The following is a 17,569-nucleotide window of genomic DNA, read 5'->3' as shown; positions in this document are numbered from 1 at the left end:
GGCATATATCACGTTGGTAGATGTGCAGGTGAACAAGCCCCTCGTGTGTGTGGCTGATGGTGTCACTTGAATAGATATGTGGACAGAGTTGGCATCAGGCTTTGTTGCAAGGATAGGTTCCTGGGTTAGTGTTTATGTTGTATGGTGTGCGGTTGCTGGTGAGTATTTGCTTCAGGTTGGGGAGCTGTCTGTAAGTGAGGACTGGTCTGTCTCCCAAGATCTGTGAGAGTGAGGGATCATTTTTCAGGATAGGTTGTAGATCTTTGATGATGCACTGGAGAGGTTTTTAGTTGGGGGCTGAAGGTGGCGGCTAGTGGCGTTCTGTTGTTTTCTTTGTTGGGCCTGTCCTGTAGTAGGTGACTTCTGGGTACTCTTCTGGCTCTGTCAATCTGTTTTTTCACTTCAACAGGTGGGTATTGTAGTTTTAAGAATGCTTGATAGAGATCTTGTAGGTGTTTGTCTCTGTCTGAGGGATTGGAGCAAATGCGGTTGTATCTTAGAGCTTGGCTGTAGACAATGGATCGTGTGGTGTGTCCTGGATGGAAGCTGGAGCATGTAGGTACTATTTCCCCATGTTAAGTATCCTCACACCTTCTATAGGTCATCTCGATTATCACTTCAAAGTTTGTTGTTGTTTTTTGTCCTGCTGATGATAGCTCATCTCAATTGATTGGCTTCTTACAGTTGGTATGGCTACTTCCACCTTTTCATGTTCTCTGTATGTATAAATATTTCCTTTCTGTGTGTTCCATTCTATGCATCCGATGAAGTGGGCTGTAGCCCACGAAAGCTTATGCTCAAATAAATTTGTTAGTCTCTAAGGTGCCACAAGTACTCCTGTTCTTTTTGTGGATACAGACGAACACGGCTGCTACTCTGAAACCTGAACTTTTGTAGCTGGCATTGCAAGGTGTTTACTTGCCAGATATACTAAACATTCGTATGCCCCTTCATGCTTTGGCCACCATTCCAGAGGACATACTTCCAGGCTGATGATGCTTGTTTAAAAAAAAAAAAATACATTAATTAAATTTGTGGTTCAACTCTTTGGGGGAGAATTGTATGTCTCCTCTGTTTTACCCGCATTCTGCCATATATTTCATGTTATAGCCATCTCAGATAAGGACCCCGTACATGTTAGTTTTAAGAACATTGTGACGGGTTGGATCACAGAAACCCCCTTGGGAGCTGCCACCTAATGTGCAAAGACTACCCCTGCTTCTGTTTTCCCTGCCAGCTCAGGATTCCAGCACCCTGTCTTGCTGAGCCAGACACTCCAGTCTGCTCTAACAAAGACTCAGGGTCTGAATCACTTGTCCCAAAGCTGCAAGTTTACCTGAAAACCAGCTCACAGGAGTGTGCTTGTCTTTAGCACTCAGATGCCCAACTCCCAATGGGGTCTAAACCCAGATAAATCCGTTTTACCCTGCATAAAGTTTATGCAGGGCAAACTCATAAATTGTTCGCCCTCTATAACACTGATAGAGAGATATGCACAGTTGTTTGCTCCCCCAGGTATTAATACATACTCTGAGTAAATTACTAAATAAAAAGTGATTTTATTAAATACAGACAGTAGGATTTAAGTGGTTCAAAGTAGTAACAGACAGAACAAAGTAAGTCACAAGCAAAATAAAATAAAATGCGCAAATCTATGCCTAATCAAACTAAATACAGATAATCTCACCCTCAGAGATGCTTCAGTAAGTTTTTCTCAGACTGGACACCTTCCAGGCCTGGGCACAATTCTTTCCCCTGGTACAGCTCTTGTTCCAGCTTAAGTGTTAGCTAGGGGTTTCTCCATGATGGCTCCTCTCTCTCTCTCTCTTCTCTTCCACCCCTTTATATATCTTTTGCATAAGGCGGGAACCCTTTGTCCCTCTGGGTTTCTACCCCCCCTCACTGGAAAAGCACCAGGTTAAAGATGGATTCCAGTTCAGGTGACATGATCACCTGTCACTGCAAGACTTCATTACTCACTTGCCAGCACACACATATACAGGGAGACTCAGAGGTAAACAGCCATCTGCAGACAATGGGAGTCATCAAGATTCCAAACCATCATTAATGGCCCACACTTTACATAATTACAATAGGCCCTCAGAGTTACATTTTATATTTCTAGTTTTAGATACAAGAGTGGTACATTTCTACAAATAGGATGATCACACTCAGTAGATTATGAGTTTTGTAATGATACCTTACAAGAGACCTTTTGCACAAAGCATATCCCAGTTACATTATATTCACTTATTATCAAATTTTTTATAAAACCACGTAGACTGCGTTTTAAGAACATTTTCACTGCAGATTTGACAGAACACAAAGAATGTACCAATATGAGATTTCTAAAGATAGCTACAGCACTTGACCCAAGGTTTAAGAATCTGAAGTGCTTTCCAAAACCTGAGGGATGAGGTGTGGAGCATGCTTTCAGAAGTCTTAAAAGAGAAAACTACAGAACCCAAACCACCAAAACAGAAAATCAACCTTCTACTGGTGGCATCTGAGTCAGATGATGAAAATGAACATGTGTCGGGTTGCGCTGTTTTGGATCATTGTTGAGCAGAGCTCGTCATCAGCATGGACGCAGTTTCAGGTGACATTGTAAACAAGAAGCAGGCAGCATTATCTCCTGCAAATGTAAACAAACTTGTTTGTTTTAGCGATTGGCTGAACAAGAAGTATGACTGAGTGGACTTGAAGGCTCTAAAGTTTTACATTGTTTTGTTTTTGAATGCACTTATTTTTTGTACATAATTCTACATTTGTAAGTTCAACTTTCATGATAAAGAGATTGCACTACAGTACTTAGGTGAATTGAAAAATACTGTTTGTTTTGTTTTTTACAGTGTAAATATTTAATAAAAAATAAATATAAAGTAAGCACTGTACACTTTGTATTTTGTTTTGTAATTGAAATCAATATATTTGATTATGTAAAAAACATCCAAAAATATTTAAATAATTGGCATTCAATTATTGTTTAACAGCGCAATTGCATGATTAATCGCAATTAATTTTTTAATCGAGAGATTAGTCACGATTAATTGTTTTAGTATATGATTTCTTGTTTTTTCCTAAAACTAAGGGTGACTCAAAATGAAAAATGTAGCTTCCTAAATTGTAACTAAAAAAATTGTTTTCTTCTAGGTGCAGCTCTGTGCTATGGGAGATGCAAAAGAAACTCAAATGCAAATAACACCAAAGACTCCAGGACGGGCCACTGTCCTAAACCCCTTTGAAAGTCCAAGTGATTACTATAGTCTGCAGGAGCAGATTGTTTCCAGTCCTTCTGTCTTTAAATCAACAAAATCCTCATCAGTAAGATTTAATGTCTAGTACAATGTCACAGAGGCAATATTAATACCGCCAAATACTAATTTATCATTTCTTAAATGTGCAGATAATTTTTACTAGAGTTTAAGCAAGACTAAGTAGCATAGTTCCTTACAACCTTCTTAGTACTAAAGGAAACCTAGTGCTAAAACTCAGATGTCACTTAGCACTATGACTTTGTTTTTAAAATATTAATGATAACATTGCATTAACATATATACTAAATGCAAAAAACTATTTGTATGATGCTAATCAAATTCTTGAGAAAGGGAGGAATGAAGACCATTTGTTAGTTAGTCGTCGTCTAAATAGGTGTTCTGTCTGCAGCAATCCTTGTTCTAAGCTTGTGACACAAGCAGGTTGGATGCAAAATGTTTAGAATGATGATATTTTACATTCCTTTTTTTATTATATCGCACTTTTGTCATGTGAAGGTCTTGAAGTCCTGTGTAAATTGTTTATATCTATATACAGTAGAAATCTGTTCATCCGACCCTCCATTATTTGGCTCTCCTTGACAACCAGCGCACACATGTCCAGAAAGAGAGCTAGCTCTCTTGTGGCTGCTAGATGGTGCTGTAGCATTGCATTTTCCCATTTTCTGGTTTATCTGGATCATTTGTCCATAAATTCCAGGACACTGGAGTAAAATCAGCACTTTGCAGAAGCAGTATTAGTTTGACATACAGTGAAGAAAACTTTAGTCCATTGAAACGACAAAAAAAATTAAGGTAGATGGAATGTAATTTCCCAAACTGGAATTTGACCAGGTCCTTGGGGATATTACCCACAATTGTATAGATGTGGGTGTATCATGAATTTTTTACCACAAAGGATCTGGATCTCCATTTTACATGCATCTTAAAGATGGCACTGCTAGCAGTATAGAACCTTTAAACATCATACTGAAGTTCTGGAAGGAACGTGCCTTCTGAATCTCTAATTTCATTTCTATAGCAATTTGAGGTCTTCCATCCAAATACTGGACAGGCTTTATTCTACTTTTTAAATCTCCTTATAGGCAGCGGTGATATGACTACAGGTGGTAGAAGGCTTGAGCATTGGGACGCAATTTGATCTAGTGGACTGAGCATAGGACTAGAAAATAGGCACTCAGTTTTAATCCTGGCTCTAACACCAACTCTGTGATCTTAGACAAGTGACGTCACATACATTCTCTTCCTCAATTTTCCCATCAGTAAAAGTGGGATAATATTTATCTTACTGAGGTTTTGTGAAGTTTTAATGTTTGTAAAGTGCTTTGAAGATGCAAAGCACTATATAAATGCTAAATATGCTATGCTTTGTTTCATGTTACATACAATTGCAATTAATGACCATTAAACAAAAATAGATTACAAGGTCAATTGGTCTGATTCTGTTACTCATTTTTTGTAGTTTAAAATTTAAGTAGCTTACTTAGCTGACTGAAACAATTACTATTGTTTTAGCTCATGAATATAAGAAGGTTATGGCTCCAATGTGGCTTCTTTTTAAAGATTTGTGTTCTGTGTTTTTGATTCTGTCTGTTTAGAATAGTAAGCACTGCATACTTCACTGTGATGTTTATTCCTTTCTCAGACTCCAGGAAAATTTAGGTGGTCTATTGATCAACTTGCCCTAATAAATCCTGTGGAAATTGACTCTGAAGATATTCGGCGTCAGGCAATGTATTTAAGTCATGCCAGGTAAGTTGCTTTCTATTTTATGCAGTGAACTGAACTGATATTTGAATACCAGAAAGCTATTCTTATATGCATGGCTGTTTTATTCATGTTCATATAAATATTCAACATTCTTTATCTAATACAACATTATCTTGTATTAAGCTATTGTCCGTATAAGGTTGCTTTTATCTAGAATTTTGTTTTTAAGTTGCTTTTCATGTCTATGTGCTGTGGTATTCTTAAGCTAGGCTGTTTCTTCATTCTTCCTTGTGTAAAGGTCCACAGATCTGTTACGATGATACTTTAGCCAGCTGGCCCCTTAGGGGCTAAATCAGGCCTGTCAGTCACTAACAGGAGGGAAAGGGCTTCCCCTCTGCCCCCCCTCCCCCATTCCACCCCCTGCCTCTTTCTCAAAGTTCCTTCCATTTTTTTCTGCCTCCTGAGTGGTGGAGGCTCAGCCACACCCTCCGGCAGAGCTTTTGTGAGGCAAAAAGTCAAAATTTTATTTCAGATTTTCATACTAACAGTTTAGCTTAATAATTTCAATTCCTAGCTCTGGCCCAGGTCTGTGTTTGCCTTTTGGGCAGATTGTCCCCTCACTTCATTTCCCCTTCTGAGGCTTTTGCAATGTCTGGTGCCCCTGAAGGCTTCAGGGAGCCAAGAAAATCCAGGGGCAAAGGATGTGTTTGCATTTCCTGTTTCACCCTTAGGCTACATCTACACCACATACCACTAGTGTTGGCATGTAGCTATACCTCGCAGTGGAAAGCAGGTTGCATCCCTACTGCTATGTGTTATATGTGTCAGTGAAAGGCTCTGGCCGAGGAGGCAGCAGAGAAAGGCTTCAGCAACTCGCCGCTGTAGGAGCCTTTCACTATGGCAAAGAGAGAGAGACTTCCAAACCCTTTCTCTGCAGAGGGGAAATGCTCCAACAGCGGGGAAGTGGTGGATCCTTTCCCTACTGCCATCCCCTGCCAGAGCCTTTCCTCTTGGGGAGATTTTTTTCCTGTGGGAAGAGAGACTCCAGTAGTGGGGAGGCACCAAGATGCTATACTGTTGAAAATAGCAGAGTAGAAGGGGAGGCATGGCATGGGCAAATAGAGAGCGTGTAGGGTATGCACTCAAATACATACCCACACCCTTCAGATGTGTTTTTATTCTACTTGCCTAAGCTGTGCCTCACTAGCTACACTGCTATTTGTTCCTGTTCTAGGGGGGCTATGCAGGTATGTACTCTACATACTGTCAAAAGAAGCATGCAGTGTAGATAGACCCTTATTGCAGTCAGAGGCTTATCCTGGCCTCCATTTTATAAGGCTAGTAGATTCCTCAGCATGAACCAATCTAGATTTAACCTGGTGTTACTCCTAAGGTAAAGGTGGTGATTTTTCCTGGTGATCAGGAACTCGGCCTTTCTAATAACTGGTGGAGATTTTTACCTCAGCATGGTCTCGCTATACAAATACTCTACAAGCAGCCAAGTCCAGGCAGGCATTGTCTCGGCACCGTCCTGTGGACATGAAAACTCAGGTGGCATCAGGCTTACAAAAATAAATAAAAGTAATATTAACTGCTGTCTGGCATCTGGAGTGCCGCATCCTTTCAGAAGTGATGCTAATAATATATGGAGAGGATTGCAAGTATGGTCCCTCTCAACCTAAAAATCATGCAGCCTAGGTGGAGGCTTCTCCTTGAAAAAGAGGCGGGATTCAAATCTGTTTCATTCTTTTAATCAGATATCCAGACAAATCAGTTCCCAGCTATCTTAGTGATACAGTGGGGAGCTATTAAAAGCTGAGACTATTTCAGAATCATCAGAAAAGTCTGTTCAGAATCTGGCTCCTGCTAGACTCTACAGAAAGGAATACAGGTCATATGGCAAGCTGAATCAGCGCAGAAAGTACAACAGAAGAAAATACCCTTAGCAAGTGGTAGCTAGTGCAGGGTCAGTAGCTGCCCTTTGTTGCCTCAGAGCTGCTTTCAGCTCTCCCAGTCTGCCCTATGAGGAGTTAGACCTTTGATTGGTGCCAGACTCTTGCCATTTGCAAAAAGGCTACTTATAGCTTTAATCAAAGGAGGGCACTGGACGTTGTGGAGCTGTGCAAGAATTACAAGAACAACTTTGTCTTTTCTCAATCTCAGTAACTCATGGAAAGGCCCAAACATGAATGAAATCATTAATCATCTACTTTGGATTTGAGAATTGCAACCTGCTCCCCATCCTATTTCTAACTTCAAAGAATCAGGGACCAGCAAAGCAGACTGTGTCTGAAACGTCTAAATAAGTTCCTAAAGAAGGCTTGTATTCAAAGCATTCCCATTTTACAATCCCCAGACAATTCTTATGGTTTGCAGATGAATGGCAGCCCTTTTCTGTTCCCAGCTTCAGTCATTACCATTTCGATTTCAGCCATTACCATTATCTTAACAGGATAATGTTAAGAATAGTATTGGCTTTAGGGAAGATGGAAATTCACTAATCTTTTTCTAGACAATTTTCTGATATGGGTTCTGTGCAGAGAAAGATAAAACAAATCCAGAGTGATATGGTTTCTGGAGTATCTTGGGTTTAGAACAAAGACCATGGTGCCAGGGAAGTCAGTCGTAGGCCTGGGCTGAGAGTGAGTACTATCACAGGTACAAGTTCTTGCTTTGAAACAATTTTAACAGAAGATGATGGTCATAATGGAAAGGAAGTAGTGTCAAAAAACAAATATCCAGTACTTATCGGAACTTGTTGAGAATTCTGATTTCATACACAGGCATGTCTCAATGATTCAGAGTTCATATACCTATCCAGTAATTCCAGGTATCCCCTCCACATCTCACCTTGTCTCATCCATTGACAGAGCTAGCTCCAGTCGTATACTTTCCACTCCCCACACTGGTAAATGCAAAGAATCTTTTTTTTTTTTTTTTTAAGGGAACTTCCTGATTCAGTTCAGGGAATGGGTATCAGAAAGGGAGGACATCATCCTGGAACACAATGTTTGATTACGGTCTGCTCCTACCATGGATAACAGGCCTCTTCTGCTTGTAATAGTATATGTGTCTGATAGGGTTTTCGCATTGGTAAAACACATTTAGGCCAACTCCATAGTTGGATTATGAGAATAGCTACTATACATAGAAATATCTCACTATTATAAGTCAATTTGGTGGGCTGGTCCAGGTCAGCCTCTTTGCATCTGAAAACAGTAAAAGTGCCCTGTGGTGTCTGAGTATAAGGAACTGGGATGTAAAGTGGTGAAAGACATCTCAAAGCTGAGCAAGGTTCTTCCTATACCTCTTTCCACCTTTTCCAGAGCTGCCTGAGACAATACAAAATCAGAGTGAAGGAGCAGTAGTGTTATTGCTTATGCCTTTCTGGGTGAAGAGGCTATGGCTCTCAGGCTTGATTAACCTAGCAGAGACATCAGAAGATCCAGTATCTCACTGGAGCTACTACAAAACCAGTTCTCCATCTGGGACCAGACAGGTTTAAAATGAATACATGGATAAAGTGACTATTGCTTTCCTGGACCCCAAAAGAAAAGAAAAGGGAAAAAAATACAGCTATTCTGTTCTCTGGTGAAAAGCCCATAGTTTAACACGTGAAACATAACCTTGGAGTGCTTCAGAAGGGCCTTCATATGGGTGTATGATTGTCAATGCAAAAAGGTCATGTCTCCATAGTAAAATGTTCTTAATATGCTCAAGAAGAGGAAGTTTTGTAAAAATCCCAACATTAAATAGTTCCTTAGGGAATTAACCTTATTCCAGCTCTGTGAAGTCATAGAACACAACCTTGGAACCTCATTCTGCTTCTTATAGCACTTCCCAGATTGAACCCCTTGCAAGAGGTGTTATGCTCCTTGTCCATTAGGGTAGGCTTCTGGAAGGCTATTAGCTCCAGTCAGATAAGGTGTTTTCTGTTTTAAAAAAAACAAAACAAAACACCTTTTTTAATGAAACACAGTATTGTACTTTTAATTCAGACAGGTAGTCCTCACAAATCCCTTGTGGGTCCGGGGACAGAATAGGCTCACTGCTCCTCCTGCATGTCGTAAGAGGCAACTAAAAGGGGGCTGCCTGGAGAGGGATTGGCTCCACTGGGTTAGAAATTTGCCCAAGACACACCATATGATGAGCAAGTCAATGATGTCCATACTGGATTGATCGCAGCCCGGGTTAATAATGACCGCGCCATCCATCTCCCACCAAGGCAGACGCGACAAGCATACTACTGGTGTAACCGCAACAAAGAGGATCCGTGGAAGAGATAACATCATCATAGCCACCTGGAATGTAAGGACATTGAGACAAACAGGGAGGTTGAAAGAACTTGCATATGAAATGGAACAATACACCTGGCACCTCCTAGGAATCTCTGAGGTCAGATGGAAGAACTTTGGAGAGGTACTAACAGAAGAAGGCCATGTACTCTATTACAGTGGAGAGGACAAACATGTCAACGGCGTAGGATTTCTTGTGCATAAACATATCAAGAATTCAGTATTAGGATGCCGCCCAGTGTCCAGCAGGCTTATTTCCATCCGTCTAGAGGCAGTACCGTTTAATATCACAGTGATACAAGTCTACGCCCCTGCAACAGACTATGATGATTGTAAAAAACTTCAATTTGCCCATCAGCTCCAGGACATCATCGATAAGGTACACAAGAAAAACATCCTGATTGTACAAGGAGATTGGAATGCTAAAGTGGGTATTGATGCACTGGCAGATTGGCGAGATTATTGTGTCCCTTTTTGTAATGTGGTAACCAATGGGAGAGGATTGAGACTTCTGGAGTTTGCCAGATATAACAATCTGGTTCCTGCAAACACATTAGGAGCACATAAAGCATCCAGACGATCAACATGGCACACACCTAATGGTCTACAGATGCCCTCTGGGTTACGCAAACCTGACTTAACGGAAATCCGAATTTACGGAACTTTTTCCGTAAGCTAGAAATAGGAGTTTGGTATGGTGGTGTGGTTTTTTTTTTGTTTTTGGCGTAATGGTCGGGTATATGTTTCCGATTTATGCAAAATTCGAGTTACGCAAGGTGTTCTGGAACGGAACGCTTGCGTAAGTCGGGGAGAATCTGTACATCACATCCAGATCAACTACATCAGGGGTCGGCCACCTTTGGCACGCGGCTCGCCAGGGTAAGCACCCTGGTGTACCGGGCCAGTTTGTTTACCTGCCGCGTCCACAGGTTCTGCCGATTGCGGCTCCCACTGGCCGCAGTTCACCGCTCCAGGCCAATCGGGGCGGTGGGAAGCTGCGGCCAGCACATCCCTTGGCCCGCGTGCCAGAGGTTGCCGACCTCTGAACTACATCATGGTGCAAGGCCGATTTCGTTCTGGGATTAACAGAGCTAAAACAAGGAGCTTCCCCGGTGCTGATAGTAGAAGTGATCACGACCTTGTGATGCTAAATTTTTGGCTGAGGCTAAGAAAAATCGTGAGGCCAAAGTTCACCAGAACCAAGTTTGACTTAGAAAGACTTAGAGACCGAAACATTGCAGTCATTCCAAGCAATGATCAGCAGAAAATTTCCCCTGCTGCTTGCTCTAGAGGAAGACAAAGAAACAATGATCAACAATTTCAACGCTGTAATGAATGAGGCAGCAATGATCATCCTTGGGAAACATCGTAAGAAGACAAAACCCATGGGTGTGACAATGCGGTTCTGGCGGAACCCAACTGAGAGTGCCAACTCAGGACAAATTGCTCAAACAGGGCAGTTACAGCCCAAGGCTGGGGTTTTTCCACCTCTAAGGCAAACCAAACCAGCCAGACTAAGAGGACTTCGGTCTCACCCCACTGGCTAACCACAAGTCTCACAAGCAATTTCCTTAGACACTCCAGTTTCCCAGTATCACCACCAGTACCACTCGTACCACTCGTTATGGGGACAAATGGTTATGGAAACCAATACCCCAGTAAAAGAAAAAAGGTTCTCCTGATCCCAAAGGACCAAGCCCCAGACCCAGGTCAATATACAAATCAGATCTTACCCACAAATCACGCTGTTGCCAATCCTTTAGAATCTAAAATCTAAAGGTTTATTGATAAAAGAAAAATGATAGAGATGAGAGTTAGAATCGGTTAAATGGAATCAATTACATACAATAATGGCAAAGTTCTTGGTTCAGGCTTGCAGCAGCGATAGAATAAACTGCACGTTCAAATCAAGTCTCTGGAATACATCTCCCGCTGGGATGGGTCCTCAGTCCTTTGTTCAGAGCTTCAGCTTGTAGCAAAGTCTCTCCAGAGGTATGAAGCAGGATTGAAGACAAAATGGAGATGAGGCATCAGCCTTATATAGTCTTTTCCAGGTGTAAGAACACCTCTTTGTTCTTACTGTGGAAAATTACAGCAAAATGGAGCCTGGAGTCACATGGGCCAGTCCCTGCATACTTGGCTGAGTCTGAAGGCATATTTGCCTTCTCTCAATGGGTCCATTGTATAGCTGATGGTCCTTAATGGGCCATCAAGCAGGCTAGGCAGAGCTAATCCCAGCTTGTCTGGGATGTCACCCAGAAGCATAGCATAAGTTTGCCATACAGACAGTATAGAGCCAATATTCATAACTTCAACTACAAAACTGATACACACACATAGACAGCATAATCATAACCAGTAAACCATAACCTTGTCTTAGACACCCCATTTGACCCCCTTTATACAAGATTTGGGTGCCACTACAGGACCTTGGTTGCAACAATGATCTATATGGTCCCAGTTTATGTCAATAACGTCACAATGGGTCACAAATGAAATACTACAAATGTGTGACATTAGAAGAAAACTTGAGAGACAAGAATAGCACTGAGGGAGCTGATAAATACAGTGTGATTGGCAGAAAGATCAAGAAAGGAATGAAGGTGGCCAAGGAGATATGGATTTAAAAACAATGCTCTGAAATTGAAGAGTCTATCAATATTGAAAATAGGAAACGCGCCTTCCAGGTTGTAAAAGATCTGACGAAGGAAAGATGGGCCAAAGCTAACGCAATTCAAGACTAAGAAAGGGACATTATCAATAGGTGGACAAATTACTGCTCTGATCTATACAACCACCAGACAAATGGAGATCCTAGTGTCTTAGACAGCGCAGAGGAGGATGACTTTCCAATATTATGTGAAGAAGTGGAGACAGCTGCGAAATCACTCAAGAACAGAAAGGCTACAGGTATTGACAACATCCCAGCCAAATTGATGAAATTCGGAGGAGAAATAGTAATAGATGTACTCCTGAAGATCTGCAACAAGATCTGGCAGACCAGTGATTGGCCTTCCACGTGGACACAGTCACTAATCACTCTGCCAAAGAGAGGCAACCTGCAATTGTGTCAAAATTACCGGCTCATAAGCTTAATTAGCCATCCCAGCAAAGTGATGTTGAAAGTCATATTGAACAGATTGAAGCCACAAGCAGACAATATCATTGCTGAAGAACAGGCTGGCTTTCATGCTGGAAGAAGTACCACAGAACAGATTTTCAACCTTCGTGCACTATGTGAGAGGTACTTGCAACACCAGCAGGACATCTACCACGTCTTTGTTGACTTCAAGAAGGCGTTTGACGGAGTATGGCACGAAGCTCCCTGGGCAACCATGAAGAAGTACAATGTTGGTCGTAAGCTTATTCTTACCATTAAACAACTGTGTGCCAAGGCCAGCAGTGCAGTTCTCATCAGTGGCACAATAGGAGAGTGGTTTCGCACCACTATTGGAGTCCGGCAAGGCTGCCTTCTTTCGCCCACACTGTTCATCATCTACTTGGAGTGCATAATGACTGATGCCCTAGAAGATCACAGATGCACAGTCAGCATTGGGGGGCGAACAATCTCAAATCTTCGGTTAGCTGATGACCTTGATGGCCTGGCAGGCAGCGAAGATGAACTTGCCAACCTTGTGAAACAATTGGATGAAACCGCCACAAAATATGGCATGGAAATCAGTGCAGAGAAAACCAAGCTGATGCCAAACAAACATGATGGGATCAGTTCACATATCCTTGTCAGTGGACAAGAGCTGCAGACAGTGAAACAATTCAAGTATTTGGGGGCAATCATCACTGATGAAGGATCCAAGGCAGAAATTCAGGTAAGAACTACGCAAACAGCAGCAGCAGGGACAAAGCTAAAGCCAATTTGGAGGAATAAGAACATCTCCCTGGAATCCAAACTGAAACTGCTGAATGCATTGGTCATCATTTTTCTGTATGTGTGCGAGACATGGACCCTTATGGCAGAACTTGAATGGAAAATACAGGTAGTAGAGATGAGATGCTTCCGTAAAATCCTGGGCATCTCCTACTTCGACCACATCACTAATGAAGAGTTCCGCAACATCATCACCCAATGCACTGGGTCATATGAAGACCTCCTGACGACCGTAAAGAAGCGCAAGCTGAAGTGGTACGGCCATGTAAAAGATCATCTGACCTATCCAAGATCATCCTCCAAGGGATAGTACAGGCGAAGAGAAGAAGAGATAGACAGAAGAAAAGATGGATTGACAACATAAAAGAGTGGACAGGAAAGGACTTTGCGGAGACTCAAGCACTGACACACAATCGTCAGGGGTGGAGACAATTGGTTGATTGCTCATCAATGATGGTGCCCCAACGACCAATGCAGTTATGGGAGTGATGATAATGGAGTCCTCACAACTGTCACTGTCAGTTTTTATTCCCTTGAGTAAATTCAATAAATATTCCATCTTAAGTGTCAAAGTACAGTTCTTAGGAGCACTGACAGTCTCTTCTCAGAGTAGCATATTGTACTCTTGGGGGAATTCTGTGCCAAAAAATTAAATTCTGTGCACAATATTTTAAAATTCTGTATATTTTATTATCACACCAGTTTCAATTATTTTGGTAATGTATTTAAAAATACCTGTCAGCAAGCATGTCTGTTATAATACATACAACAAAAAAATTCAGGAAATGTTTTTTGACAAATAGATTCTTTACTAGGCATATTAATACAGAACTTAAACTACAATACAGAAATGTATTTCCTGCACCCCTCAGAAGCAGTGCAAAGGCTTAGGGGAGTCAAGGGTAATGGAGGAGCTGAGGTACAGGCAAGTAATTGCTGGAAAGGAGCCTGGGAATGAACCTGGAGGGTTGCTGGGTATGGGTGGGAGAAGTATGGAACAGTTTTGGGTTTTTTGGGTGAGGGGAGTGTTAAGGAATTGGGGAACCTCTCCCATGCAGACCCTGGCTGACCCCTAGCCTCTCCATTCAGTCAGGCACATCTACCCTTGTCCCCATGTGGCCCTGCATCTCTGTCCCCATGTGGCCCTGCACCTCCACTCAACCACCCCCTTTCCCCGTCCCATGTGGCCCTTCACCCCTTTCCCATTCAGCCCCTGGCTCAGTGTTTTCACCGCACTAGTTCCTGTGCCCCAGTCTGTCCCCTCCCATTCGCCCTTCTGAACCCTGGACCCTTTGTGCTCTGCTCTATCTGCTCCGCTCCCCCCATCCCGTGCCTGGCCCCGCAGGCGTGTTGCTGTGAGAAACACAGCCTCAGGCCTTCCCTATCCACAGCTGGCTGCTCTGGACCATGAGCCCGCTGCCCTCTCATCTGGTGTTACAGTAGCCCCTGGTGGGTGAAAGGTGTAACTACAGTGCGTTTCCAGCAGAATGTATTTTCCCCCAGGAATAATAGTGGTCGTTCAATATTAGCCAATGCAACTTCCTTTCTTTTGGCAAAAGCCTTCTCCATGCCTTTGAGCCCAGGGGAAGGTGGAGAAGATCATATAAAGTTACCTTGTTTTAGATCCCCATATTTAAAGACTGATCCTGCCTCTTATCCTGGAGGCTCACTGCTATGAAAATCCTCCTGTACCAGATCTTTGAATCTTAGCATGATGAATAATAGGGAACCTTATCCATGCTTTTTCTTGAAATTTCCTTTCTTTGAGTAATAAGTCCACAGATCTGGAGACAAATGGAGCATTCAGAAGAAAGATTAAATTTGACATTCAAGGATTTGTTTCTTGTTAGGTTGAATATGCTGTATCAAGAGAAATTGTGCTTTTTCCTCACAGCATAGTTAATAATCCTCTGCTGCCAGTGACTGACTAGTGTGGTTTTGTCTCCAAGCTGCCAGAAGGCTAAAAAAAAATAAAAAAAAAAATATGGAGATATACCTATCTCATAGAACTGGAAGGGACCCTGAAAAGTCATAGAGTCCAGCCCCTGCCTTCACTAGGCAGGACCAAGTACTGATTTTGCCCCAGATCCCTAAGTGGCCCCCCTCAAGGATTGAACTCACAATCCTGGGTTTAGCAGGCCAATGATCAAACCACTGAGCTATCCCTCCCCAGTACCCCCAAGTACCATTGTAACAAATATGTAGACCTTATTACTCAAAGAAAGGAAACTTTCAAGTGAGCATGGACACATTTGCCTATTCCGTGCATAAATGGCAACTTATTAGAGGTTTTTGAGATCAGTATTAGTGACTTAAATTATTCCCAAATTCCACTGCAGTATTCGATCAGCTGATGAGTTCAAGCTGAAAGACCCAGAACACACTTGTTTGTCTCTTGTAATTCTTACTGTACATTTGGTACAAAATGTTCTTTTGCTTGGGGTGTCCTAGTCCAGTCTCCTGGCTTTGATCCTCTTCATTTTCCTCTAGCAGAAGCAGGATGTTTTCGATTAGATGATATGGTATGAAGTATCTGCTGTTCAAAAAGCCACATTGGCACAGTATTCAAGTTGCTAGGTTACATTTTGACCCTGGCTTAAAGATGCATACAGGATTGATATTTTCGGTGCCAACTACATTTGTTGTTTTTGCTTTTGCACTTTCCAAACTTCACTGCCCAAAGAAAAAGCACTTATATCAGTTATCCAAATGCTGTACCCAGTCCTTTCTAAATATATAATTTATGTGGTCTGAAGAGTTTATTCACATAAACTTCTATATAAATATTTTCATGCCTCTGCTGTTCTTCAAAAGTTATATTTAGTATGGATTTCTTTGGTTGTCATTTATAAGCCTCCTAATGACTGGTATAGTGAAGCTTTATCAGTTATGGTGACACAAAAAGGAAACTATCACTTGTGAAAAGCTGTACAAATCATTTGAATATGGCAGAGAAATGTTTGAACTAGGGGAAATACCATTTAATACAAGCTTACTTTTGGAATTGCCTATTTTGTGTTAGAGATTGTATAAAATCTTAACACAGATATTTGATGTGATTTTTGTGTTGGGCTGGGATAACATGTGTTTACAAGCCACTTGAAGAGGGAACCTTTAGTTGGGGAAGAAGTAGATAATGTCAAATAAATCTATACAAGTTCCTTCATTTGTTTTCCATTGTGGTTTTACTTTTTTTCTGTTTAAAGAGCTTTCTTCCTTATGGTCTAATTCCTTGTCCTGCTTGATCCTAGAGTGAGTTTCTCTTTACGTCTATTTTATAATAATTTTAAAAGTTGCTTATAGAAGCATTCAAAATCAGACTCTGGAGAGATTTAGGTGGAAAGAGAAGCTGTATTATGAGCAAGACAGATTTCATTCAAATAGAAATATCTTTCATAATAGTAAAAGATTCTACAGAAGATTACAAAGTAAATCACTTACTGTGTAAAATGTTATTACAAAATTGCCCGAAGTCGGAACTCCTTCTTTAAAGTAGTTAATTGTCTGAGTACAGTAAACACTTATCAATTTTGAATACAAAGGAATTGCACACAGTATATTAAGAATATTATACATAGAGTAAATTGTGATTTATGTTAAAAGGCAGCTAATCTTAATCTTTTATAAAAATGGTACTTTTCATTTACTTGAGCCATCAAATGCAGTAATGGCATTGGTAATTTATTTATTTATTTTTCATTTGCATTGTTTAGAATAGATAAAGAGATGGAAGACAAAAGACAGAAAGCCATTGAAGAGGTAATTAAAATTGCTATTGGTATTAAACCAGATATTAATATTGTGTGTGTATATGGGTAAAATGAACAATGGTAAAAAGTAAATTTTCAGCGTTATCTAGCAACTTTGCAAAGCAACTTTACAAAGTATGAGGTAGCTCTTCACCAAGAGCATGTGGTATTTTAATGGTTAGTAGGAGATCATGCAGTTTACTGCTTATCTCTTGTAGTTTTAGAATGGGAATCCTTATTTGTGGTTTTTATTTGATTTCCTCCACCCTATAGCTTTAGGCCAAAGAAGCAGACTTTGGGACTTTTATATGATCTTTTGTTATCTAGACCTGAAATGTGGCACAAGTCTTTTAGAGCACTTCACAAAAATATCACCTGTGATATAAACTCTCCAAAGATGTCCTGAACAGATGACTGTTTTCAAAATACCCAGGAGTTGAATCTCCATGTTTCTAAGTCCTGCTTGCAGTTATCATGGTGCCCGGCAATCTTTGCTTTTTCACTGAGGGAAAAATCTTATTGTAGAGTTGGCTGCCCCCGTTACTTCTGACCCGAATTGCTTTTTTTAAAGAGAATTTAAACAGCCATCTGTTCAGTAACAGTCACTGGCAGATGGGCAACTCTGCCACAAATGCCATGGGTCCAAAAACGTAG

The 17,569-nt window shown here is 41.2% G+C and overlaps 1 protein-coding gene across 1 annotated transcript in view; it reads left to right on the top strand.

Moving 5' to 3' along the window:
- The first annotated feature begins 3,168 nt into the window (after window positions 1-3,168).
- Window positions 3,169-17,569, top strand: part of BORA (BORA aurora kinase A activator) — a 49,117-nt gene continuing 34,716 nt past the window's right edge. Inside the window, exons 1-3 of the mRNA XM_065423227.1 lie at window positions 3,169-3,324; window positions 4,921-5,027; window positions 16,880-16,925. Coding sequence (XP_065279299.1) covers window positions 3,169-3,324; window positions 4,921-5,027; window positions 16,880-16,925 — 309 coding nt within the window. The remainder of the gene's footprint in view (window positions 3,325-4,920; window positions 5,028-16,879; window positions 16,926-17,569) is intronic.

The sequence above is a fragment of the Emys orbicularis genome, chromosome 1 (assembly GCF_028017835.1).
Source record: "Emys orbicularis isolate rEmyOrb1 chromosome 1, rEmyOrb1.hap1, whole genome shotgun sequence".
NCBI classification, from domain to species: Eukaryota; Metazoa; Chordata; order Testudines; family Emydidae; genus Emys; species Emys orbicularis.
This window is presented reverse-complemented; position numbering and strand designations above follow the sequence as displayed.